Source organism: Sesamum indicum, linkage group LG2, assembly GCF_000512975.1.
Source record: "Sesamum indicum cultivar Zhongzhi No. 13 linkage group LG2, S_indicum_v1.0, whole genome shotgun sequence".
NCBI classification, from domain to species: Eukaryota; Viridiplantae; Streptophyta; class Magnoliopsida; order Lamiales; family Pedaliaceae; genus Sesamum; species Sesamum indicum.
The window spans coordinates 10,776,131-10,799,649 of record NC_026146.1 but is presented as its reverse complement, the minus strand read 5'-3'; the positions used below and the strand labels follow the sequence as shown (position 1 = coordinate 10,799,649).

The 23,519-nt window shown below is 35.8% G+C and overlaps 5 protein-coding genes across 5 annotated transcripts; 4 read left to right on the top strand and 1 right to left on the bottom strand.

Annotated features, from left to right (window-relative positions):
- On the top strand, positions 14–2,291 carry LOC105155747 (protein PHYTOCHROME KINASE SUBSTRATE 4). The gene has a single exon (XM_011071680.2). The coding sequence runs from the start codon at positions 322–324 to the stop codon at positions 2,023–2,025; it is 1,704 nt and encodes a 567-aa protein (XP_011069982.1). The 5' UTR covers positions 14–321; the 3' UTR covers positions 2,026–2,291.
- On the top strand, positions 3,232–4,733 carry LOC105155746. The gene is made up of 3 exons (XM_011071679.2): positions 3,232–3,671; positions 4,118–4,265; positions 4,377–4,733. The coding sequence occupies exons 1-3, from the start codon at positions 3,303–3,305 to the stop codon at positions 4,604–4,606; spliced, it is 747 nt and encodes a 248-aa protein (XP_011069981.1). The 5' UTR covers positions 3,232–3,302; the 3' UTR covers positions 4,607–4,733.
- Positions 4,843–9,417, bottom strand: LOC105155744. The gene is made up of 14 exons (XM_011071678.2): positions 9,115–9,417; positions 8,743–8,997; positions 7,871–7,913; positions 7,666–7,692; positions 7,490–7,582; positions 7,207–7,361; positions 6,569–6,734; positions 6,343–6,471; positions 5,934–6,053; positions 5,781–5,801; positions 5,570–5,628; positions 5,334–5,424; positions 5,055–5,153; positions 4,843–4,978 (listed from the first exon to the last, which is right to left on the bottom strand). The coding sequence occupies exons 2-13, from the start codon at positions 8,973–8,975 to the stop codon at positions 5,088–5,090; spliced, it is 1,203 nt and encodes a 400-aa protein (XP_011069980.1). The 5' UTR covers positions 8,976–8,997; positions 9,115–9,417; the 3' UTR covers positions 4,843–4,978; positions 5,055–5,087.
- On the top strand, positions 14,157–18,301 carry LOC105155743 (protein PLANT CADMIUM RESISTANCE 10). The gene is made up of 4 exons (XM_011071676.2): positions 14,157–14,367; positions 15,397–15,627; positions 16,245–16,471; positions 17,963–18,301. The coding sequence occupies exons 2-4, from the start codon at positions 15,456–15,458 to the stop codon at positions 18,131–18,133; spliced, it is 570 nt and encodes a 189-aa protein (XP_011069978.1). The 5' UTR covers positions 14,157–14,367; positions 15,397–15,455; the 3' UTR covers positions 18,134–18,301.
- On the top strand, positions 21,709–22,044 carry LOC105155908 (heavy metal-associated isoprenylated plant protein 30). The gene has a single exon (XM_020691944.1). The coding sequence runs from the start codon at positions 21,709–21,711 to the stop codon at positions 22,042–22,044; it is 336 nt and encodes a 111-aa protein (XP_020547603.1).

The following is a 23,519-nucleotide window of genomic DNA, read 5'->3' as shown; positions in this document are numbered from 1 at the left end:
AGTATGCAACCATCAAAACAAAAACAAAAACAAAATCAAAATAATTAAAAAGAAAGAAGGAAAAGGAAAAATAGAAATTGGGAAGTACGTGTACAGATTGTGCCAAGTATTCTACTGTTGTAGATTATCTCATCTGGCAAGATTTTCACATAATTGAGGCTGTCTACTTATAGGCAGAGATGAGGAATTTTCAGAAGCATTTCAGGTTCTTTCTTCAGGTTTAACTGCCCACCTCTGATCATCAGCCACACCTGTAGTGTGTGTCCCATAGTATTCACCTGTAAGAGAAGTGTGTGTGTGTTTGTGGTGTGACTGTGTGATATGGATCCACCACCAACCATAGTCAAAACCTTCAAGTACAATTCCTCCCAGCAGCCCATGTTCAGTGTCTTGGAACCCCCACTTCATTACAGATCATCTTTGAATTCGACCACCTTTGAAGATATATCTTTCTCCTCCTACCTCAAATCCAGCGATCCCTGTCAGAAAGAGAATGATTGCCCGGTTAATGATGACACAGAGATAAGCATTTTTGATGCCCAGAAGTACTTCAGCGAAAACAGTGATCCCAAAGACATGATGTTCAAGACACAGCAGCAACAGCAGGATCCTTCGTCCCAAGATCTGAGGTTGTCGTCGGTTTCGTCTGTTGATGGATTCGGGAGGAATTACAGGACGAGATCGTTCAGGGCCACGCCAACAGCCTCGTCTGAGGCGAGCTGGAACAGCCAGACAGGCCTGTTGGCGAATCCTCCGGGCTCGATTGGAGTTTCCCTCAGGAATTTTCCGTCTGGTGAGGGTAAGAAAAGAAGCTCTATGGCTAAGAAATGGATTTTCGGGCGGAAATGTTGCTGCACTGGCAAGGAATCTGTTCAGGTTAAGGAAGTAACCTCAGACTCGGAACACGGGGGACCAGGAATCAGGGATGAGAATAACAACAATGGTAAAGCCAACTATTTGTGCTCAAAAAGGGATTCTCACAAGGCAAAAACAGTACAACCTAGTATGTCCCAGAGAAGTTCGATCGCAAATGATGTCGTGGAAATCCACCAACACAAAGTTATGGCTCCAACCCCTGTACGGCTGTCGCTGGAGAATGCCAACAGTTTTCCGCCAGCTGGTACGCCGCGGCAGCAGCGCGTGTCATCTTTGGGGCGGCCGTTTCCCGACGGGACAGGGGGTTTTTCGTTTCCGATATTAAGCCCGTCGAGTCAGGCCACCAACAAGACTGCCCTGAAAGGAATCGTGACAAAAGCAGTGATTGTTAATCCTATCGAAGATCCACCTCGTGAATCGTTGGAAGTTTTCCAGCCAATACAGGAGCCGCCACCGGTCACGTGTATTGAAAACACTGTCGGTGTTCGGCCACAATTTAGTCCTGGAAGTCCAATTGCGCGTGCGACAAATACAGACGACGATCTGGGCAGCGATGCTAGCTCAGACCTATTTGAGATCGAAAGTTTCTCGACTCAAACTACTTCGTATCCGATGTATCGGAGGAGGGATTCTTTGGATGAAGCCCCTACGTTCAATGCAAGAAGATTTGCGTCCGCCAATGGCATCAATTTTAACAGTAACAACAGTATTCAATACGGTAGAAGAAGCCTGGACGAGCCCCCAACGCCGAGCGTGGCGGCGACAGAGTGTTATGCTCCTAGCGAAGTTAGCATTGACTGGAGCGTGACTACCGCCGAGGGATTCGACAGGGCGAGCGTCTCCAACTTCTCCGTCTCCGCCTCGGAAGTGGGGAATACAGCGACATTCTTGAGGCAGCGGCAGGAGGAAGCCCGCGGAGGGGAGGGGGGCGATGGAGGGAAGAGAAAGGGGAATGGAGGGCTGCTGCTGATGAGCTGTCGGCAGGAGAAAGCGGTGAGCGTGGGTCCACAGCCGGTAAAGTGCGCGGCGCCGGCGGCGGAAGGCCCACCGGTTTTGCAACTTCATGTGGGTGGTAGGCCACCACGGGCTAATAAGCCGCCGATGGGGAGCTCTCATTCTGCACGCCTGTCACTTGCTTTTGCGGCATGAGAACTTGGGATGTTTCATGGGCTGTTTTGTCTGAATTTGCATTGCAGCACTTGTCCAGTCTGGCGATGCAGTATTTCTTCGATATTGGTTGTCTCCTTTTGTAATCTTGATATGTGCTACTTCATTTTCATGGGAAATTTGTGGGTGCAGTGTGTAAGAATTGTACGAATACGTAGTTCTCTTAAGATTTGTGTTTCTGTTTTAAGTATCTTAGGACAAAATCCCAACTTTCTTTCTCCTCTCTTTCAAGAATGAAGACTTCTTCACGTTTCAAATCTTTTATTTCACTTTGAGTTTTATATTAACTAGTCGAGTTGCTCGTCTCCGTGAACATATGAAAAGAATTGTGACATGATATGGAGAGAAATTTATGATAAGAAAGAAAAAAAAGTCAATGAGAAAAAAGAAATATGGGGTAAAGTAGTTCATTAAAATTATAGAAATTTGTAAGAAAAACAATATATACTTATATAATTAATTTTATTTCGATCAAACCTAATTTAAATAAGAATTTTTGGCTGGTTTGCAGAGAAACAAACACACATTTTGTGAAAAAGATGGCCAACAACTCGAAAGTTATGACATTAAACATGTGAGGCCACCTTGATATTTTGTCATATACTACAGGTTCTTGAATGCAATAGGAATGGAAAATCACCCAATTGCATGCATTGACACCTAAATAAATCTAATAATTGTCCTAAAAAAGAAAAATATAAATTGCATCTCAACAATATTAATTAAAAACCCCTTTCTTGAAAAACCCATCAACCTGTTAGACTTAGACCACAAACAATTTTCCTCGAGGATGGCTTTTAAAACTAATTACACGACAAACTCACTGTTTCATGCATAATAGAAAAGGATAAATTACAGATATATTTTTTTTAAATATAGTATAATTATAAATATTTTTTTGTCGTTTAATAAAAAGATCAACAAGAATAAAGTAGTAATTTCTACCTCATCGTTTAAGGTTTACATAATTATTTTCATTTGAGGAGTTATTTGTAATTTTCCAAACACCGAAAAAGTATTCGTGATTATGCCAAACTTCAAGGAAGACAGCTGTAATTTACCATATAGAAAAACTTATACTTGGGAATTAGTGTAATTACTAAAAAGCATAGGGTGAAAATTAGAAATTGCAGGATATTTCTCCTGAGAAAATAAACCCTCCACCACAAGAACAGGGGCAGCCTTGTAATACAAAGTTACAAACCAAAACAGGGCAAAAGATCCATTCATCAGATTCCAAGCAAGAACAGCCATTTTCAATGGCTACTCTCTCAGCTTCTCTCCTACAACCAACAACTCATCTATCATCAAACAAACAAGCTACACTTACTTCTCCATCACTAATTTCAAATTCAAGAATCCATTTCCACCATTACTATTCAAACAAACTGATGAAATTCTCGTTACATTCATATCGAATCACCACACGTGGGGGCCGGTTCGATGACGATGAAGAGGAAGAAGAAAGCTGCAGTTTTGATGAGGCTGTGTTGCTTTTCAACACGAGGGATTACTACAAATGCCATGACGTTCTTGAAGCCTTGTGGAATAAGTCGCAAGAGCCGACACGCACTCTCGTGCATGGGATTCTGCAGTGCGCTGTTGGCTTTCATCACCTCTTCAACCAAGTCAGTTTGGTTCCCAGTTGATGTTATTTTGTTTGTTGGTAAAAGAAAAAGTTGGTGTGTTAGGTTAAGTTTTTGGGGTGCATTGGATGAAGTTTGTGATGAAAGATGAGCCTTTCAAAAGATTAGAGATAATTATGTTTGCACCCCACAACTGTGATTAAATTGTACAAACCGCCCCCTGTCAGTGAAGTGTTCATTATACTGAACACTCATCAGTGTAATGAAAACATCATTGACAGGAGGCTTAGTGATTGCTTGGACTTTAGAAGTGATTTCTGTAATTTGATGACAATTGTAGGGTGGTGTTAGGGTGATCAGTCAAACACTAAGAGTGATTTATGTAACTTGATCATAATTGAGGGGTTTGGGTGTAATTATTTCTGAAGGTTGTGTTTGAATCATAGGAATGAATTGATTTATGCATAGGATGTGATTTTCTTGAACAGAATCACAAGGGGGCAATGATGGAGTTGGGAGAAGGGCTTTGCAAGTTGAGGAAAATGAACTTTGAGAGTGGACCATTTCATCAATTTGAGAAGGAGATTTCTGCAGTTTTGGAATTCATTTACCAGACTCAGTTAGAGCAGGCTGCCTGTGAGTATCCCACAAAATAGTTCTGATCTTTTCACCAAAATCCCACTTTCATAATCTTTAAGGTTGCCTGAGCCCCGAGATTACAGTTTCTCAATGCACGTTCGTCTGCAGGCACTGAAGAACTTTGTGTTGCAATGGATCAATCAGAGAGATCGTATCAACTTCTTGGTGGATATGGAGCTGGAGAACGACTCTACCATCTGGAAATTGATCGTAGCTGGACTGCGTATATTGTTTTCTGCCCTGAGAGGTATGGTGGCACGGCCACTGAACCACCTAGTATAAAAATCCCTGTCCTTCAGGCATCTGAAGAACATATGATGGACTTGGAGTATCTCTAGTCATCTTGCTCAGGACAAATATATTGTACTTGGTTATGTGTGTTCAATAGGTCAAGAAACAGGAAAAACTAAAGCAGTACAGACAAGCTCATTTTTGAGGAAGCAATTCAGTTTTTATTTGAGGTTAGTCAACACTGAAGCCCAATGTACAACAGGGCATAAAAATTCTCTAGCCAAAATTGTGAAGATGAAGAAAGATTATGGTAGTCGAACAATCTGAGTTAAGAAACACAAAAAAATCCTTAGTAAATAAGATCTAGAAATGATGAAGAAGGAGCTGCCTCTAGCTCAAGGAAGTCTGATTCTTCATGCAATCAGAAGCATCTCTGCCCGTTGTGGCTCGCTTCTTGACGAGTGTCGACATCCACCAACCTGAAGATATTCCAGAGGATATTAATGATTAATCAGGTTTGAGAGTTTGGCAAAGATGAAAGGGCATGTAGATTACCGAAATTGATGTCTACTCATGATGTCAGAAACTTCAAGAAACATACTTGTCAGCTTCACTCCTTGATCGATATCCATAGTAAATAAACTGCATGAGTATCTGAACAGTTTATTAAGGTACATGCTAACATTCTAGACGTATAAACAAATAATCAGCTAACACAGAGTCATGCTTTAGATTCAAGGCGGATTTTAACGACCATAACAAGAAGAAATGGTTTTTTTCTTCATATGTATTTACTAAAACGGGCCCAGCCAGAAGATAGGCATTAAAGGATACAAATGTATCAAGAATCACACATCCTCCTGCATCCACAAGCCATGGGAGGTTGGGTCGTATATTCGACCAGCGTAAGCTACTGATAAGGATGCTGTCCAAAGAAAAACAAGAATACTGTAAGAGATGCAGTGTTGATGAAAATGCAGTATTTTGCAGTTTGGTTAACTGCTGTGTAAGAAAAGGTATGAGACAGTCGAACTATAATTGAACTCGATCAACGGTGAGAACTTGCTCACCTTGCCACATAGGTCGCATTTCCAACAAGAGCAAAGACAAACATTAGTGGGTTAAGCCCCTGAACACAAAAATGTGGTAAAAGTTACCAAGATATCAGATCTGTAACATTCAATTATCTTAATGAGTCATTGCAACATATAAGAACCAGGACAGAGGTAATATTTATGTTTTCATGATTGTCTTGAAATAGGGAGGAAAATTTGATATTACCTCTGCATTTCCTCTTCTAATCTGCAGATAATGAACAAATAAAAGTCATTCCAGAGTCCATTAAGGGATCATTGACAAGATAACATAGCAATCTAAGAACATTTCATGCGAAAGAAATACTAATTATAATGAAATTTTTTCAGATATATTTACATTTAGGCAAATTTGGGGAAGACGTCCGCCCAAATAAATGACTGCCATTCCCCAACCAAGGAATGATCCGATCCCGCTGCTCTCTGGGTCCAAAGTTTCTTGTACAGAACCTTTAGCTGCCTGCAATTTCGATGATTTAGACATAAATTCCTAAGTTGATCCGGGTTCAAAGTGATCGCACATTCGACATAATGTAGAGAAGCAGGAGTAATTCCATACTGCCTTGCTCCAGATATTTATCTTTTGCTAGACATTTTCAACATAAACTTCAGTAATATGCATGCATATGCGAACCATTAGAATTGTGATTCCAATCACCGTAAATGTGGCGTTGCCTAATGGAATGCAGTGACTGATAGAATTATAAGGTATGTAAACAAAATAAACATCAACACAAGCACACTACAACCTTTGCCTCCAAAAGTTGTCTGCTCACTTTCAACACAATGCCTCTTGTTGGACTTTTAAAGATCATGTTCTTATGGCTTTCTGCACGTTGGTTGTTGAAGCTACCAAGTAATAATGTTATCAAGGAAACCTGAGTAATAATGTAAAGAAGCATATCAGACGAAAGCATTAAAATGGTAACCATAATTCTGATTATTCCAAGTTGCATGAAAATTACAAAAACTCACCACACATAGCATCGTTTTGATTTTCGGAGGAGGAGCAGACTGCGTTGACCTAAATTCACCTAGCAAAGGTTCACTGGGACAATTTCTTTCAACATCTGAAGGAGTTCTCAGAGCCGGGTAAGATCCTAGAGTAGGTGTACGACTAACTGAAAGAGATCTTGCTGACCTGAAAACCATAGTGGGAGGAGTCTATGAGAAAAATCTAATTTCCAAGGCGATTTAGTGATTTCCTTCCATAAATGAATGTTATCAATGTTCTTTAAGTTTTATTTTCACATCAACCAGTGTCTCTCTATAAAATATGAACTTACAGAATATATATATATATATATATACATATATGCAAATTTAAAGGTTCATACTACAAAGAATAGTTTTTCCTTTCATGAGAGTGATTGAGTGCAACAGAAAGGTGTAGAAATTGGCATATCTATAAGGCAAAAATCAAAGAGAGTTCCACAATTTCCAGTGGAAAAACAGAGCTTTTAGTGCAGAACCAGTTGAACTTATACAGTTTAAAAAATTTCTGATATACCAACCAAATGTGCTCATTTGGAGATCAATACAGACTAATGAAATGCAACTGATACATCAACACTACTAATGCATTTTAGGATTCAGAAAGAGGGAATGCTCACATAAAGAATACTTCTTCACTACTAGTAGGAGAGCTTAACGGAAGAGGAATAGGTGAGCTTGGAGAAAATCCCCAGCTCTCTCTGTTATTGACTTGTCCAGCATCAAGACCATAATTGTGCTCTCTTCTCCATTCTGGAGCTCCAGCTTGCACAGCCTTGCAATACATTGTGCATAACAACTATTAGAAATTGACATGAAATGAATCCATAGATAGAGAAATCTTCCCTAGTTTCTATTTTTTTTAAGGAAAGTGTTCATATAACTGGTCTTATAAATTCAAACCTCCTGCAGCCTTTTGTTTGACTTCAGTCGTGGATAAATGTGTCCATAGTATACAGCTTGTGTAGATAGAACTAAGGTAGTTACTGTGTATAGCTGCAAGCAACCGTAATAGATGTTATTTATATTCTGAATGATGGGCAGAAAGTTGAATCTCATCTTGAGCAGAACGTTCATACCATTGCCATATAGTATTGCGTTGGAAGCTGCAATCAAAAGTATGAGTTAGTGAATCGAAGCATTCGACCAGAACAAGCAAACTTTGCACTATTATTGAGAGCTTGCTAGTTCCCACAATTAAGGATCAAAAGCTCTAATATAATTTCTGAAAAGGGACCTACAAGCCCTTATCATTATGCACTACAGTAACAGTGAACAACTTACAGTTGCAGGCTCTAGCATGCAGCCAAAAAGGTTGAGAAAATCTCTGCAGAATAAGTGAGATCAAGAAAGCAACCAGTGAGCAAAATTGCAATCAACTTTTATGAAGAAATACTTAACAGAAATTAGCTTAAATGTCTGCACAATCACAAAATCTGAGCCACTAATCTAAAAGCAACAACCAATAGAAGTGTCAAGGTTTGTCCAGAATCTTAATCCTATTTCATGAATTCTTTTATGAGATCGTTTATTTGGCAAGTGAACTTCTTGAAACTTACAGAACATAACTTAAAATGACAAAAGTCCTGCTTTGTAACATACAGTATAAGGTTTTAGTCCTTCGTATCGTAATCTGAGAGGAATTAATGACATTGAAAGAAACAGATCTTGGTTATTCGCTATATTTGCAATTGTCTGCTTTATAGAGCCAAAGCACACAGTAGCAAGAGTATTTCTGACTAATTCATGTAGCAATTTTCAATCTAGTTTCCCATGAAATACATACTAAATATCCAAAAACTCGGCAATCAACCACATTTAGTCATAAATCTCATGAAACTTGATTTCCTTTCAACTTAGCCTCTCTATGATGGCTAATTTAATCTTTAGTTACTGCAGACTCAAAGTTTCCAGTAAGGTATCTGCAAATTAAATCAGAACATCCTCAGAAAGTACAAGAATTCAACTTTACAAATTTCCCACCAAAAACAATGCCATCAACCACTGCTGCCAACCCAACAGGCTAACATCAAGACAACAACAATCTGAAAGAACGAAAAGCAACAACACCAAAGCAATTTCCTCCGGGAACACAAAAATAAAATACATATGCAGCATAAAACTTAGGAAATTTAAATTAGATTTACAAATATTACCCAACTATCCATGTACAAAGAAACAGAATGGAGAGTCCCTCTGCAGACTTCTTCTTGTAATTGGTGATGATCTGAGGAATTTCTGCCACGCCCCAACTCAACACACTAATTAACCCCAGTGACAATGAAAATCCGTCTTTTGTGCTGCAAAGACAATACCCCATGTACCTTCTTGCCCATTCAGCGCAATGCCGATCAACCGGGCACACCCTTGATTTTCTCTCCAACCCCATTGCAGAGATGAAAAAACTCAATCTGAACACACCAACACATGCACAAGAAACGCATTAACATACGGGCATCGGTGTTAAAAGATTTCCATCAAGAAAACAGAAAAAAAAAGATATACATATAAAAGGAAAGTTGCATTACGTGCGAAAGATTCAAGATCTGTGGAAGAAAAGGAAGTTTTGGATTGGATGAATCTCTATATCCAGTGACAGCAACAAAAGAATGGCAGTGAATTCAGTGGGGATTGTAGGGGTGGGGATTGAAACAGCACAGCCCAATGCATGAAACAGCGACAGACATACAAGAAGGAAGCGGTGATGTTTTTACATGTAGGTTTACATATACGGTTGTATGTATCTATCTATATAGTGTAGGTTTCTTGGCGAAGGGAAGGGACGTGGAGAAATCTTGATATTCAGACTCCAAACGCTGCCCGAGTCTTTGAATTACGGCATAACCATAATCCTAGGGACTTCTAGAAATTCTTTCACTTTTCTATCCCTTCAATTGTTTCAATTTGCAATTTAGTCCCACAATTTTGAATTGCATCACCAAAAGTTTCTTTTTTAGTTTATTTTTTTCTTTAAAAAGAAAAAAAAAATATTAAGTATATAATTCGCTGCATATAAACATTCAGAAGTTGGAAAATACCCTCAATGGCTTAAGTTAAATAGACAAATGTTCATTTCCATTTGAAAATAAATTCAAAATTGTAATTGAAAATTATGAGTTTTGAGTATATCATTTAAGTAAGATCTTTTCAATCGTATTTTTAACTTATCATTTTCCTTTTAGGATACACGTACGTATTAATTTCAAATTAATATAAGATGCACAATGTATTAAATTTAGACTAGTTCGATACAGATCAGTTTGAAAAAGTGCGTCTAAGATCGACTTGTTTTGTTTGGGCTTTGAAATAGGTCACAGTTGGATCTATTTTCACTTAGGCCTGACTCATGGACCAATTCAATTGCGGCTCGAGCAAAGACTTGACTTTTTTATATTTATTTTAAATTGATTTGATTTTAGCCCAAAGTTAAGTCTTTTTTCTTTTTTTTTTTCAGAATATAAAAAATCAAATCACCGGGAATAGGTCCTAAGTCCTAACTCCCAAATGATCACAAATGGATAATGGGGTGCCAATTATTTATTTATTTATTTATTTTCTCCGCTTTGTGTCTATAAATATGAAGTTTATTGTTGTGTTTTTATAAAAATCTCACTTTTTCTCTTGCAATGTTGTAATATTTGTAAATCAATCTCAGTGATTGATTTTGAATATGTTGTCAATTGTTTGATAATTTTGTTCCTTAATCTTTCAAGTATTTCTTTATTTACTTTGTTATGCTATTTGTTGTTATTTCCACTACTTAGGTTTTTTTAATTATGAACATATTCGGACTTTTTGAAAAATTATTTGAATATTAATATTTCCCATCTAAAGAATGGTGTTGTAAAAAGATTGATTTTGAAGTGTTATATTTTTCACACGGAGAGTTTCGATCATGAGAAGGCTCATCAAATATGTATATTTGACAAACGATTTTCAAATTATTTTTATGTACTATATCTTTTCTAAGATGTATTGTTATTTTTTTTTTTATTTTCATGTTCTACATGTAAATTTTCATATTCAAGTTAATAAATTTATGTATTCTTATGAACTTCTCGAACCGACCAATCTAGCCCATTACCCGACCCGACCCACAAACCCGACCCTTTTCCTACTTAACCCTAAAATCCCTCCTTCATCTTCATTTATTTTTTTTCGATAAATGTAAATTTTATTAAACAAAAAGAAGTACACGAGTACTGTACAATCATGAATCATTCTCAAGCTTCACCCCCGATAGGCCAAAAAATCTGCCATAAGCGATAAAGACCACATGAGCTAACAAAAAATCATAATTCAGCACTAATAATCCGTTGTTTAACATCATTAAGAATAGTAATAAGAGTGTGCATCGCCATGCACGTTCTCGAACCGATGCCGATTGAGCTCCATCCAAATGTGATAGACCAGAGAAGCAAGTAATGCTCTGTAGGCCGCATTGATGTCTTGTTTCCCTCTTCATCTCGTCGAAGCCCATGTACATCTGTAGGCCAAGATCGGTTAGGCCAAGGAACCCACATATGACGTCGAACCTCAACCAAGCATTGCTGGGAACCGACATCGGAAGAAAAGGTGGTTGTGTGTCTCCATTGAATCATCATCACACAAGATATAGGAGGTGCCCAAGTGAGAAACCCACGGCTTGTCCAATGTGGACAACCTGTCGAGGATAGCCAACCAAAGAACGAAGGTATGTTTGGGAATTTTGAAGGGCCCCAAGAGTAGGGAAAACCAACCTACCTTGGACCATGGCGGGAATAAGAGGCGAATCAATGAAGCTACAGTCGGTGAGGCAGTGCCAGCATGCCATAGAATTTGATTGGAACCACCATGCACGACTGGTAGCTGATGCAGAATCTCCAAACTCCTGGATGTAGTGGTGACCGGCCAACACCATTGTCCATCCCCTATAATCGAGTTAAGAGAAGCGCTAGTCAACGTATTAGTAAGGCTAGGTCCCCTCGAGAAAGAAAGAAGTGGACCCATGCTATGCTAGGAATCACGCCATAGAGAGAATGAAACACCACCACCAATCCAATACTCAATAAGAGGCCGTAGAAGAGGACGGAGGCGAAGAAGCTTCCTCCAACCCCACGAGCCCCCATGTTCAGCAACTGTCCATATGGATCTCTCACGAAATCGAACATGGCAAATCTATTCCACCCATATAGATGTCCGATCACAGCGGATAAGAACACACAAACGTTTGCACATCAAAGTATGGTTAAGGGTGGCTACATCACGAAGTCCTTGCCCCCCTTCAAGAACCGGACGACAGACATCTTTCCAAACCTTAGCATAATCACTCGTAGACGTTCCCTTCCATAGAAAACCATGAAGGCGCTTCTCTATTTCCCTGATGATGCCCTTGGGGGAGTATGAAAGCAGACGTCCAATAAACACTCAAAGCCATAAATAGTAATTTGATGATATGAAGTCGCCCATCATAGGACAATGTTGTGCCCTCCCAGCCCTTGATACGCTTCCGAATTTTCATAAGCAGAGGACGACAGTCGGCAATAGTCAATCGGGATGCTAGAAGTGGTAGTCCCAAATATTTCATCCGCAGATGCCCTTCTTGATACGTTAGCACCTCAAGCAGTTGATCCCCATACCCTTGAGTAAATCAGGAAATAATCAAGTGACTCTTCTGATCACTCACACGTAGGCCAGACAATGTAGCAAACCGATCCAATCCTTGCTCAAAGACACTGACAAAAGCCACATCCGCTTGCAAAATAATAGAAGGTCATCAGCAAAACCCAACTGAAATAGTCGTAGTGACTCACATTTTCAATGAAATGTGAATCGCAAATCCTGCTTAATCAACTGGTTAAGGATCATATTCAACACCTCCATGACTAATACAAATAAGTAAGGTGACATCGGTCACCCTAACGCAAGCCCCTTGCACTCGCAAAGAATCCGTGTGGTTGACCATTAAGTACCACTGAGAAAGATGTGGTAGTAAGACCCTCATCAATCCACTGGACAAAGAGGGCAGAAAGCCAAACATCCGAAGCACAATTGTTAAGAAATCACATTCCACAGTGTCGTATGCCTTACTCAGGTCCACCTTTAGGGCACACCTCGGTGGAAGATGCTGCTGGTTGTAACCAGTGAAGAGTTCCTAGGCTAGCAGAATATTGTCCCCAATAGAATGACCAGGAACAAAGCACTTTGGGATGGGCCAATAATCTTATCTAACACATTGCTCAGTCGCTATACAAGTATTTTAGTGATAGCCTTATAGAGAACATTGCAGCACAATATCGGACGAAAATCAGCAATAAGAGTAGGATTGTGTACCTTGGGGATGAGGGCAAGTAGAGTGGAGTTCACTTATTTCAAGAGTTTCCTCGTGGCAAAGAAGTGAAGATAATTTCCTTGCCCACAACAGGGCATGTCGCTTGCTTAGTGAAACCTAAGTGGATTTTTATAGGTCTTAATGTCTTTGTGTCTTGGTGGCTTTGTGGGTTTTGCAACCGTGAGGGTTGCCGGCCGGTGGTAGCTCTTGGGCATTCGATTGCCGAATCTGGCTCCTGAGACATTTCATTTTACTGCTTTTATATATTGTATATTTTATCTGTTATCTGTTCTTTATTTATTAATTTGTAAGTTATGAGATCTGTTTAATCAACAATTTAGTAAATTTTAATATTTTTTAAAAATATTATTTAGTATAATACATATAAATTTCATTTTATATCATAATATTTATTTATAATCTCTTATATTTTTTACAATTGACAAGTTCTAACAATTAATTTATAATTTTTTATATCTATTTTTGAGTTCGAGATATAAAGTATGCAATCTATTGTATTACTTATAAATTTATATAAAAATTTGATGGTTCCTATAATTTAATATAAAGATGATAATAATAAAAATGATGATGATGATGATGATGGTTGAACAATTTTAATTATTTCTATTGTTGTTTTATTATTTATAATAAGATCAATTGCTATTTTGTACTTTAATTTAAGAAATTCATCTCTCAAACTTTTTAATATATAATAAGATCAACAACTTTCAAAAAATAACTTACATTTATTTTTTTTTATTAATCTTAACTATTATAAACAAATATTTTGATAATTTGATGTATATATATTTTTTAAACTTTTACTACTAAACTAATCAATAATTTATATTTATTATTTCTATTTTTGTTTTATTATATATAATAAGATCAATTGCTATTTTGTACTTTAATTTAAGAAATTCATCTCTCAAACTTTTTAATATATAATAAGATCAACAACTTTCAAAAAATAACTTACATTTATTTTTTTTTATTAATCTTAACTATTATAAACAAATATTTTGATAATTTGATGTATATATATTTTTTAAACTTTTACTACTAAACTAATCAATAATTTATATTTATAATAATAAACTAAAATATTGTACCATATATTTAATTTTTTTTATAATTAATATAATAATATTCAATATTATTTATTTATAATAATGTAATTTTATTAAAAAATATACAACCCAACAATTCTATTAAAAAAATATATGTTCTCTCTTTCTCTTTCTTTTTTCTCACCCTTCTCATTTCTCTAAATTCTAAGACCAATTTGTTTCTCATTCTTTCTCGTTTCTTCCCACTCTCTTTTTTTTCTTTCCCCCAATTTCCAAATCTAAATCCTGAAAGGCTAAAACCCTAGCCCCAAACCAACGATTTCAAGCCCCAATCCATCTACCACCAGCAACGACGAAGGCGATTGCTCTTGTGTCGGCCAAGTCAGAAGCTCGAACAGGTTTGCCATTAAATCTCGTAGTCTTGGTCTCACCGTCAGCTTGTGTGTATGTGGGCGGCGCCTATGAGGAGAAAATGGTTCTTTAATTTTTGTGTTGTTGTTCTAGTATTTTTGCACTTGTTAATATTTTTGTTCCACAATCAGCACTAATTCATATTCTTGAATTCTCCAGAAATCTCCAAATGCATTTCGAGCTATTCTGGAAAAACCCTTTTGGTGTTCGCAAGAATAAGAATAAAATATACAATCAGCATTTCTGTTTTTTTTTGGGTTTTCAACATATGTTTAAAGTTTATCATTGTTAAATCTATGTTATTGGAGATATATGTAATTCTTAAATGCTAGAATATTATTCTTACACCAATTTGAATTTCTGTGTTGGTTTGGTGCTTCAAGAAATGAAAATGGATAGAACTGATTTGGTATGTGAAGGGGAGACTGTTGGGGTGTATGATGTGCTTGAACTAAACAATTTGCTGAGCTCGAGCTCAAGCTCGAAGCATAAGAGCTCGTGGTCAAGCCATGAAAAATATAATCGAGCTCGAGCTCAACTCGTTAACGCTCCTATTTTGACCTGGGATTGCAAAGAAATGGGTCTATTACTTTGGTTTGCCCTCATAAGATGTCGACTGAGCTCGACTTGTTTACACCCCTGGGATTGCAAAGAAGTGGGTCTATTACTTTGGTTTGCCCTCATAGATGTGTCTGAATGGATTTCGTGTTTGTGTTTATGCAAAAAATCCACAAGAATTGAGTTCCTCTTATGAATTTGTTTTTCCTACTGTCCGTCTATTGTGCATAATTTTGGCAAGAAATGTTGTGAATATTATCGATTCTGATTGTTTCATTAGTTTTAAAAGAGAGGGTATGCATAAGTTGCATAAAGTTTCTGGTATCACAAAATGGTGAGTCATAAATAAGAGAAACACCTAATTTTGTGTCAAGTGAAAAATAGGCAAGATGCAGTCTTTATGTGGAATTCTCTTGGAAAATGTTCTGATTTGATTCTCTTTGGGATGCCTGCTGCAGATTGCTGCTCAAGCACATAGATTAGTGAAAGTTGTGAGTTCATTCCTTTCCAAGAATTAATGGTGGGCGAGTCCACATATGTACCGCCACCTTATGTACCCCTGAGACAGTCAGATGCGGAGGCAGATTTAGTATCTCTTACAGATGTAATACCTGCAGCCCAGCACATTAAAAATGGCCCAGAGCAGTGGTCTTCAGGAATCTGTGCTTGTTTCGATGATATGCAGAGCTGTATGCTACTTTCTGCCTTTGTGATCTTGATTTATCAGAAGAAAAAACTGATATGAAAGGTGCTTTTTTGAGTAGTGCAAGAAAACATATGACGAGCATCTTCTCTTTTCCTTGTCTTAAAATTTATGTATTAGGAGATATGTATGAAGTGTAGAGTGCTTTTGTATTTTTTTGACTTATTTCATAAAAGATTAACCTTTGTAAGAGAATGTTGAATTATATTGTTTCACTGATCAAATGTACTTTTAATGGAGGTTTTCATACATGTTCTTCTGAGGAAAAAACATTCTTATTAACTTGTTTTCTTTTATATGACTTATTCATTTCAATGTCAAAAACACATATTGATTGAGGTAGTGCATTGAGGTTAAGTGGATGTGCTTGGAATTTTGGGGTGACATAATTTACTCGAGATCAAAGATATGTGTGTGGTTTCATTGAGGATGTTCGTTAAGGAGACCAAAAATGGCCTGTTTATGATTTATGTGCAATCATATTTGTGTTTCCCTGAGGTAATAGGTCTCTTCGAAGACTTCGATAATCTATCCTAATTAAGTAGGTGCTGTATGATTGATATTATTTACATGATCCTAACTATTGACACTTTTCCTGCTCAGGTTGTATTGGACTTGTCTGCCCCTGCTATCTTTTTGGGAAGAATGCAGAGGTTTTGGGATCTGGAACTCTGATGGGATCCTGTATGATGCATTTTATTTTGTGGGCTCTTGTTAACACCTTTTGCTGCATGTTGCCTGAAGGATTTATGTTGGGTATACCTGGATGCTTTGTGGCATGTTATGCCTGTGGATACCGCAAGATATTAAGGTCAAAGTACAATCTAGAGGTATATTTTTCACTTGGTTTATATAGTCATACGCTTTACAGTAGACATCTTCACTCATTGTAGCCAAGAACAGAGAAAGAAAAGTATGTTTTCATTAAATAAACATGTAATTCTTCACCACTTCATCTAATTCAATAGTTTGTATTAGTTTGGAAAAAGTCCCCACTTCCTCCCAACAGCATATAGTGATGTGTGCTGTTGATTGTTCAGTGTGGTTCTGATAGTGACTGAGTTGGCCTCAGTGTTTATGCCATGACATTCCATCTCAGTGAGGAATTGCTTCAGTGGCATCTAACTACTTGATTTAGTGTCCACTCAATTACTTGGAGTAGTGGCATTTTCCCTAGTGTGCTTTGGTGACTTCTTGTTCAAGCAGTTGACCCTAGGTGTCGAACAACCACAGTATGTATAAACTGAATACAGGGGATTACAGTGTTCTGTTTCATACGTACTAGCACGAGTTTAGCGGTTTCAAAGTTTAGAGTTAGAAATACTCAATATGGATATTTTTAGATTGACAGAAGGACTCGAAAAAATTCCAGTAGTGGTAGTCGTGATCCTGACCCCTTGAATGAATTAGGCCAGGCCATTGATCTTAATGAAGTAAGTTGCTTGTTTGAATTGGAGATAGTAACACTTCTACACTGTGGCTCCCAGGTATGATGACCTCAAAGTTTCTCAATTACATTTTTACTACTGTTACTTGATGTGCACCTACATCTGAGTTCTATAAATCCTGAGACTCTTCGGACAGTTGGTTCTGTTAAAAGAAATGAAGTTGAAAATTTAAGTAGGCAAATGTTGTGTGTTTCCTGTGCCATGTGGCGTCTTGTTTTGATAAACTCGAGCAGTATTTTATTTTCTAATCTCTGTTCTTATTCTCATATATCTTGATGCTGCTTGTATTCTTTCCTTCTTTCATTATCCACTTTTAGTACGTTATGTATATCGGAAATAGGCTTGGTAGCGAGGTTTTATTGTGCTATAAGATTATGTTTGCGTATGCACATCAGCTAGGGCACGAAATACATATTTTTGTGCTCCGGAAAGGTCCAGTTGCTAATTTGTGAGTCGTCTCCTAAAAAAACACCGTACATGCTGAAACCTCTTGCCGTTTTGTAAGATCATTAACCAAGATCAGGCTGTTAAGGTTGAGTAATACTTAATTAATTAAGTGAAAGCAGGTTGAGTGATTATTGTACGTGGGCTGTGGCTGTTCGCTAAGATCGCTAAAGATTTGAGTACTACTTTTACAAATTGATTTTCTGCCTCTTCAATATTAATTGTTGCTGGTAAGGATCAGAACTTTTGTGGGAGAGCTTCCCGTTTATTTTACTACTTTATGGCTAGCGCTCGAGTAATCTACTTTAGCAGCATGATGCCGCCACAAAAGTGATAATAATCCTTCAATATGCACAAGATTTTTACTACTGTCTGTTGGACAAAGTAAATGTTTTCTTCACAATAATCTTCATGTATCCTTCAATGCAGGAAGCACCATGCGGAGATTTCATCACTCATTTCTTCTGCCATTTATGCGCCATATGTCAAGAATACAGAGAAATCCGTGAAAGGTCACAAGAATCAAGTTCCTCTAACCGGAATTCAGCCGAAGTGATAGCCCCCACTGTGCAGACAATGGAATCAGCTTCCGCAAAATAACCTGTCTTTTGCCATTACATTATTCAGTTTGTAATGTTTTTCTATCTTTAAAAATTTATGTCGGTCATAGTCTTACGTTACTCCTTAATAAACATGTTAAATTGTTTCTCACTAGGCTCTCGTTCTAACTTTTCCCCTCTTCTTCAACATGACTTTTCATGTTTGATCTTTGCTATTCCATTTTATTCTTGAATGCTCGTCTGCAGGATGAAGCCCTCCACACCCAATTTTAACCTGTCGAAATAAAGATGTTGTACAACACAAGTGATCTAACGATCGATGTTTCCTTAAATTGGTGGGTAATTTTTACTTGTGATGTCTGACATAGAATCCATTGCACTGACTCAATTGCTGTCATTCTTGTGAAGAGTATAAATTCTCTTTGAGCTATTTTAGCAGGCATCAGTTGTTGTAATGGGATGAGGCCGGAGATTTAGGACAAAGGTATAATCTTTAGTGATGTAGGAAAGTCTGCACATGTATGCTACATGATCGTTATTCATACCACCAGAAGGGAATGTCTTGAGGAATAACTTCGAAAATTCTTACACAAAATCGACGTTTTCTTCATGTTGGAAGTGTCCCTTTTCTGCTTCTGATCCCTGGGATATGGATTCAACTTGGAGAGGATAATGAAGTTTTCCCAGAATGAATCAATACCTTCTTCAAAATATCCTGAGATTCAGATTATTACATATGATCATGAAAGCGAAGTGTCTGATGACTAGTTGAATGCTTTTTAAATATAATTTAGTATAATATGAAAAGATAAGAAATGCAACGATATATATCCTGAGATTCAGATGATCAATACCATTTATCCCTCCTTGAAAATGCAAAATTATATTTTTTTTCGAAAAATTTTGGAAATTATACTTACATCATCTCTAAAAATTTTTTATTTATACTTGACCTTTTTACTTTAAGGTTAGGACAAAAAATATTGATGTTAGCTTAAAAATTTATTTAAAATTTTAATTTTGCCTTTCATTTAAGATTGCTATGTATATTTTGTACTAATTATAAAGGGATAAACGTATATATAAATATGGAGTTATGTTAACATCACTATAGTTTTCCCCTTCATGAAGATGTTAATTGAAGGATAAAATCAAAAATTTATATAATTATTTTGCTAACATCAGCATTTTTTTGTCTAAATTGCAACAAAAGGGGGTAAACAAAGAAATTTTGAAGGAGGTGTAAGTGTAATTTTTTAAAACTTTTTTAATGGAAAGTATAATTCCCACTTTCAGAAGGGGTCTAAATGTAATTAACCCCAAAATTAATGATTTTATGAGTCTCATGGTTATATGGAAGTTTCGTATCAGCAACCAATATGGAATAAGTGGAAGCGGCATTCATTCCAAATGGTGCAAAATATTAATGCAACGTGCAACAAGATCAGTGCCACATTGCACGAAATACTATTTGCTCTAACTTTCTATAATTATCATAAATTTATCTTTCAAAAAGTTCATCCTTAGGAAAGGAGACCTTATTGCTTCTAAATTATCCAAACCACTCATCTACAATCAATCAATGTGCTCATCATCATATGATCATGTGGGAATACCTGAAAATATGCGTGTAGGTAAAATATTTAATCAAATTAAAGCTTTTCTTTGAATTATTTTAGTTGGATGACATAACTCCAAATACTCGTGGAAAACAATATAATGCGCACGCACATATGTATATATATATATATATATATATCAAACTTAGCTAATTAATTGTACTCCAAGTATCTATTCCAATAGAATATATACTTGATTCAATTAGAATTCAACACACACATATATACATATATATACATTTTTTTTTCTTAATTAAAGAAGAATTTGCGTCAGCAATATCTTCCAATAATTTCCACAAGATGGGAATGCAAGTTGTTTGGTGCATGTGTACATATATATTTCACATCAGACAGGTTTTGAAGAGATAGAAAGAGATTGATGAGATCAAGTTGTGTGATTCTTGGTATTAATTTCTACTACTACTCATGCTTTTAATTAATTCTCTTTGATACTAATTATATATATCTATATATATATATATAAACACATATATACAGTGGGTGACAGAAATGTTTGGTGGGTGTTTCAAGCTGCAGCATTCTCCTGTTTCTAACTCCATGTCTGTAAGAACTTGACTCCTCTTTTTCCATTCTCTTTTGAGTTTTCAAATGATTATTACAGACGAAAATTTTTTACCAAGTCAATTTTGGTCGAATTAAACCAATAATAAAGTAAGTGTGATATATTTGTTATGTGATTGATCACTATTTTTGAACTGTATACCAATACATGACAAATACACTGCATTTTCCGTATAATTAATTTAGATCTGACTAAATTCGATTTGAGTTAAAATTTTTTATCGTATACATATCCTTGCTATTGAGCATTAATCTTTGGGTGTATATACATATATGTAGATTGTGGAGCTTTTAGTTCGCATGGATTGCGAAGGATGTGAGAAAAGGATTCGAAGAGCAATCTCCAAATTGAATGGCAAGATTTCTTATAACATATAAATCATCTACAATTTAATTCTTAATGCTTTCTATATCTTTCTTTTTCCTATGTATAATACTATTATTAAATTTTCCCCAAAATGAAATTCTAGTCTTGATGGCAATTTAACGGGAAAATTATAATTTACGTCCCATAATTTATCTTATTTGTGATTTTAGTCTTATTATTTTAGTACTCATTAGATTTAGTCCCATAAGTCACAAAACGTGCAATTTTAGTCCCAATCACAAATTTCATTAAATAATTAACGGGTAAAGCACGTGATTTTAATGTGCTCTGTTAAGTATCTGAGTACTGATTTGACAAAGAACGCGCATGATTTGCAATTAAATTGAGGTTCCATTACTTAGTTCGAGGTCATCCCACCATATGTGTAGGTGTTTGTAATTTGTTATTTCATACTTCTTAGTAATATTAATGTATTGATTGAACAGATGTATTGCTCAATTTATTTAAATATTCATATAATAAGGTAATTATCGCTTCTATCTCAAAACATATATATATATATATACATATATAAACATATGTATCGCTTCTATTACAAAACCTAACCCTCTTTCGTTAGAATTGGGACGAAAAATCTTGGTACTGGCCAAAAAAATTATATAAATTTTTAATTTTGTCTCTTAGTTAACGTTCCATGTAATAATTTTGTACTTAAAAGCAAAAAATTGTAATGATATTAACCCCACTCCATATATATATATTATATTTATTCCTTTCTAAGTACAAAACTATACATGAAAATATTAAATGATGGACAAACTTGAAAAGTTATGTAATTTTTTTATTATATCAGTATTCTTAATATAAACCTTAACGAAAAGGGATTAGGTGTAAATGGAGAATTTCAGATGGGAATAAGTGTAATTATCTATTTTCAATGGGGATCTTAGTGTAATAAACTCTAATTAATATTAATATATTAACTAAACGGATGTATCGCTCAGTTGGTCAATTTAATTTAAACATTAATGTAATACCATAATTATCTCTTCTATCTTAAAAAAAAATGAAAAATATATATGAATGATGATGAATATTGCAGGTGTGGATAGCGTGGACATAGACATGGAGAAGCAAAAGGTGACAGTAAGAGGATACGTGGAGAAGAGTAGGGTTCTGAAAGTGGTGAGGAGAAGTGGGAGAAGGGCTGAGTTCTGGCCATACCCTTACGACAACGAATACCATCCCTATGCTTCTCAGTATTTGGAGGAATCCAACTTCACATCGTCCCACAACTACTACGTGCACGGCTACAACGAGAGCGTGCATGGCTACTTCCCCCATCTTCCCTACCCAACCATCGATGATCACATCAGCTATCGTTTTAGCGACGACAATGTTCATGCATGTGCTCTTATGTAATCTTTATAATCATTTTATTGCATATTTTAATTTTATCATCCAATTATATATTAAATTTACGACTCTACATAGATCGAATAACTACGCTGCTAGCTACCATCCATGTCGGTGATGGTTTCTTCGTTATGACGTCGATGTGGTAGGAAAAATCGTTGAGGGTGTTCTTGTAATTAATTATTCAAGCATTAGGGTTGTTTATGTAATTTAATGAAAGTTCTTATGAATATGTTCGAAATCATGAGTTGGATTCACATAGGATGTGTGGGTGTTTGTTTCACTTTATGTGAGTTTAATGTAATTTATTTCATAATTTATAGTTATATTGATATAATAATATACTACTGTTTTAATAAAAAAAAAAATGTATATGTAGATTTATTATTTTACTTTTTATTTTTTGGACGGGTGAGGAAAAATGGATGTAATGGGCCAGGTCTCTGCATTTACTCAAACTTGGCCCAAGTGCTACTGGTGGTGAGATCTATGGGCTTGTCCCAGATAGGCCCATAAGTAAAAAATAATAATTTTTTTCATATATAAAGGGAAGGATAAATTATATCGATCATTCCTACAGTTAGGTCTAACTATATAAATATTTTTATTTTTTTATAAATTAAAATATATTTAAAAAATAAATTTTAATTATAAGCACGCCGCTATTAGGAATAAAATTTTACAAATGCACCCCTTTTGAGTGAAATTACATTGACATCTCCTATAGGGTGCTGTGCTTGTAGTTAGGGGAAATTACAATTTTAGTTCTGTAACTTAGAGGGTGGCTGATATTTTTGGTTCTATATGAATTAATTTTCAATTATAGTTTAGTCCTTTTCCGACTAATTTAGTCGAAAAATTATGTGACTTTCATATTTTATCCAATTAAATTGTAATTTTAGTCATGTAAATCAATTCATGCAAGGTCAAAAAGGCCGACTCTCCTAAGTTATAGAACTAAAAATGCCAATGCCATCCTAGTTACAGGACTAGAATTATAATTTGGTTAGGTCATATGAAAGTCACATGCAAAAATCTTGTCCATTTTATCGAGAAATGATGAAAATTATCAAAATTTTAAAATTACAGGACTAAATTACGAAAACCAAATCGTGCAAAACCAAAAATAACACCCCATAAATTAGAGGATTAAAATTGTATTTTTTTTTCCGTACTTATAATTTCATAAAAAGATAGAATTTAGTGCAACTAAAGATAATCTCAAAGGATGTTAGTGTTAATTACCATAAACTAAAATATATTGACTGGGCATTATTACATATTTACTTATATTTATAACTAATATTTGTCGCCGTATTAATGATGTTTTACCTTAGTGATTAAAATTAAAATCTTATACATAATTTTAAAATCATGAATTCAAATTCAATCAAATCCGTGAATATTTTATAATTCTTTATTATATTGATCGAAATAATATACCATTCAATCACCCAATTTACTAAAATATTAATATAATT

Bases quoted from the DNA above. Each gene is read 5' to 3' on its own strand.
- LOC105155908 (XM_020691944.1), top strand. From the start codon at position 21,709: ATGATGAATATTGCAGGTGTGGATAGCGTGGACATAGACATGGAGAAG.
- LOC105155743 (XM_011071676.2), top strand. From the start codon at position 15,456: ATGGTGGGCGAGTCCACATATGTACCGCCACCTTATGTACCCCTGAGA. The intron at 15,628-16,244 runs GTATGCTACTTT...TTTCCTGCTCAG, and splicing joins TTTCGATGATATGCAGAGCT to GTTGTATTGGACTTGTCTGC. The intron at 16,472-17,962 runs GTATATTTTTCA...CCTTCAATGCAG, and splicing joins GGTCAAAGTACAATCTAGAG to GAAGCACCATGCGGAGATTT.
- LOC105155747 (XM_011071680.2), top strand. From the start codon at position 322: ATGGATCCACCACCAACCATAGTCAAAACCTTCAAGTACAATTCCTCC.
- LOC105155746 (XM_011071679.2), top strand. From the start codon at position 3,303: ATGGCTACTCTCTCAGCTTCTCTCCTACAACCAACAACTCATCTATCA. The intron at 3,672-4,117 runs GTCAGTTTGGTT...TTTCTTGAACAG, and splicing joins TTCATCACCTCTTCAACCAA to AATCACAAGGGGGCAATGAT. The intron at 4,266-4,376 runs GTGAGTATCCCA...GTTCGTCTGCAG, and splicing joins TCAGTTAGAGCAGGCTGCCT to GCACTGAAGAACTTTGTGTT.
- LOC105155744 (XM_011071678.2), bottom strand. From the start codon at position 8,975: ATGGGGTTGGAGAGAAAATCAAGGGTGTGCCCGGTTGATCGGCATTGC. The intron at 7,362-7,489 runs GTTTGAATTTAT...ATGTATTGCAAG, and splicing joins CAAACAAAAGGCTGCAGGAG to GCTGTGCAAGCTGGAGCTCC. The intron at 5,154-5,333 runs GTATCCTTTAAT...TAAACTGTTCAG, and splicing joins GTGTGATTCTTGATACATTT to ATACTCATGCAGTTTATTTA.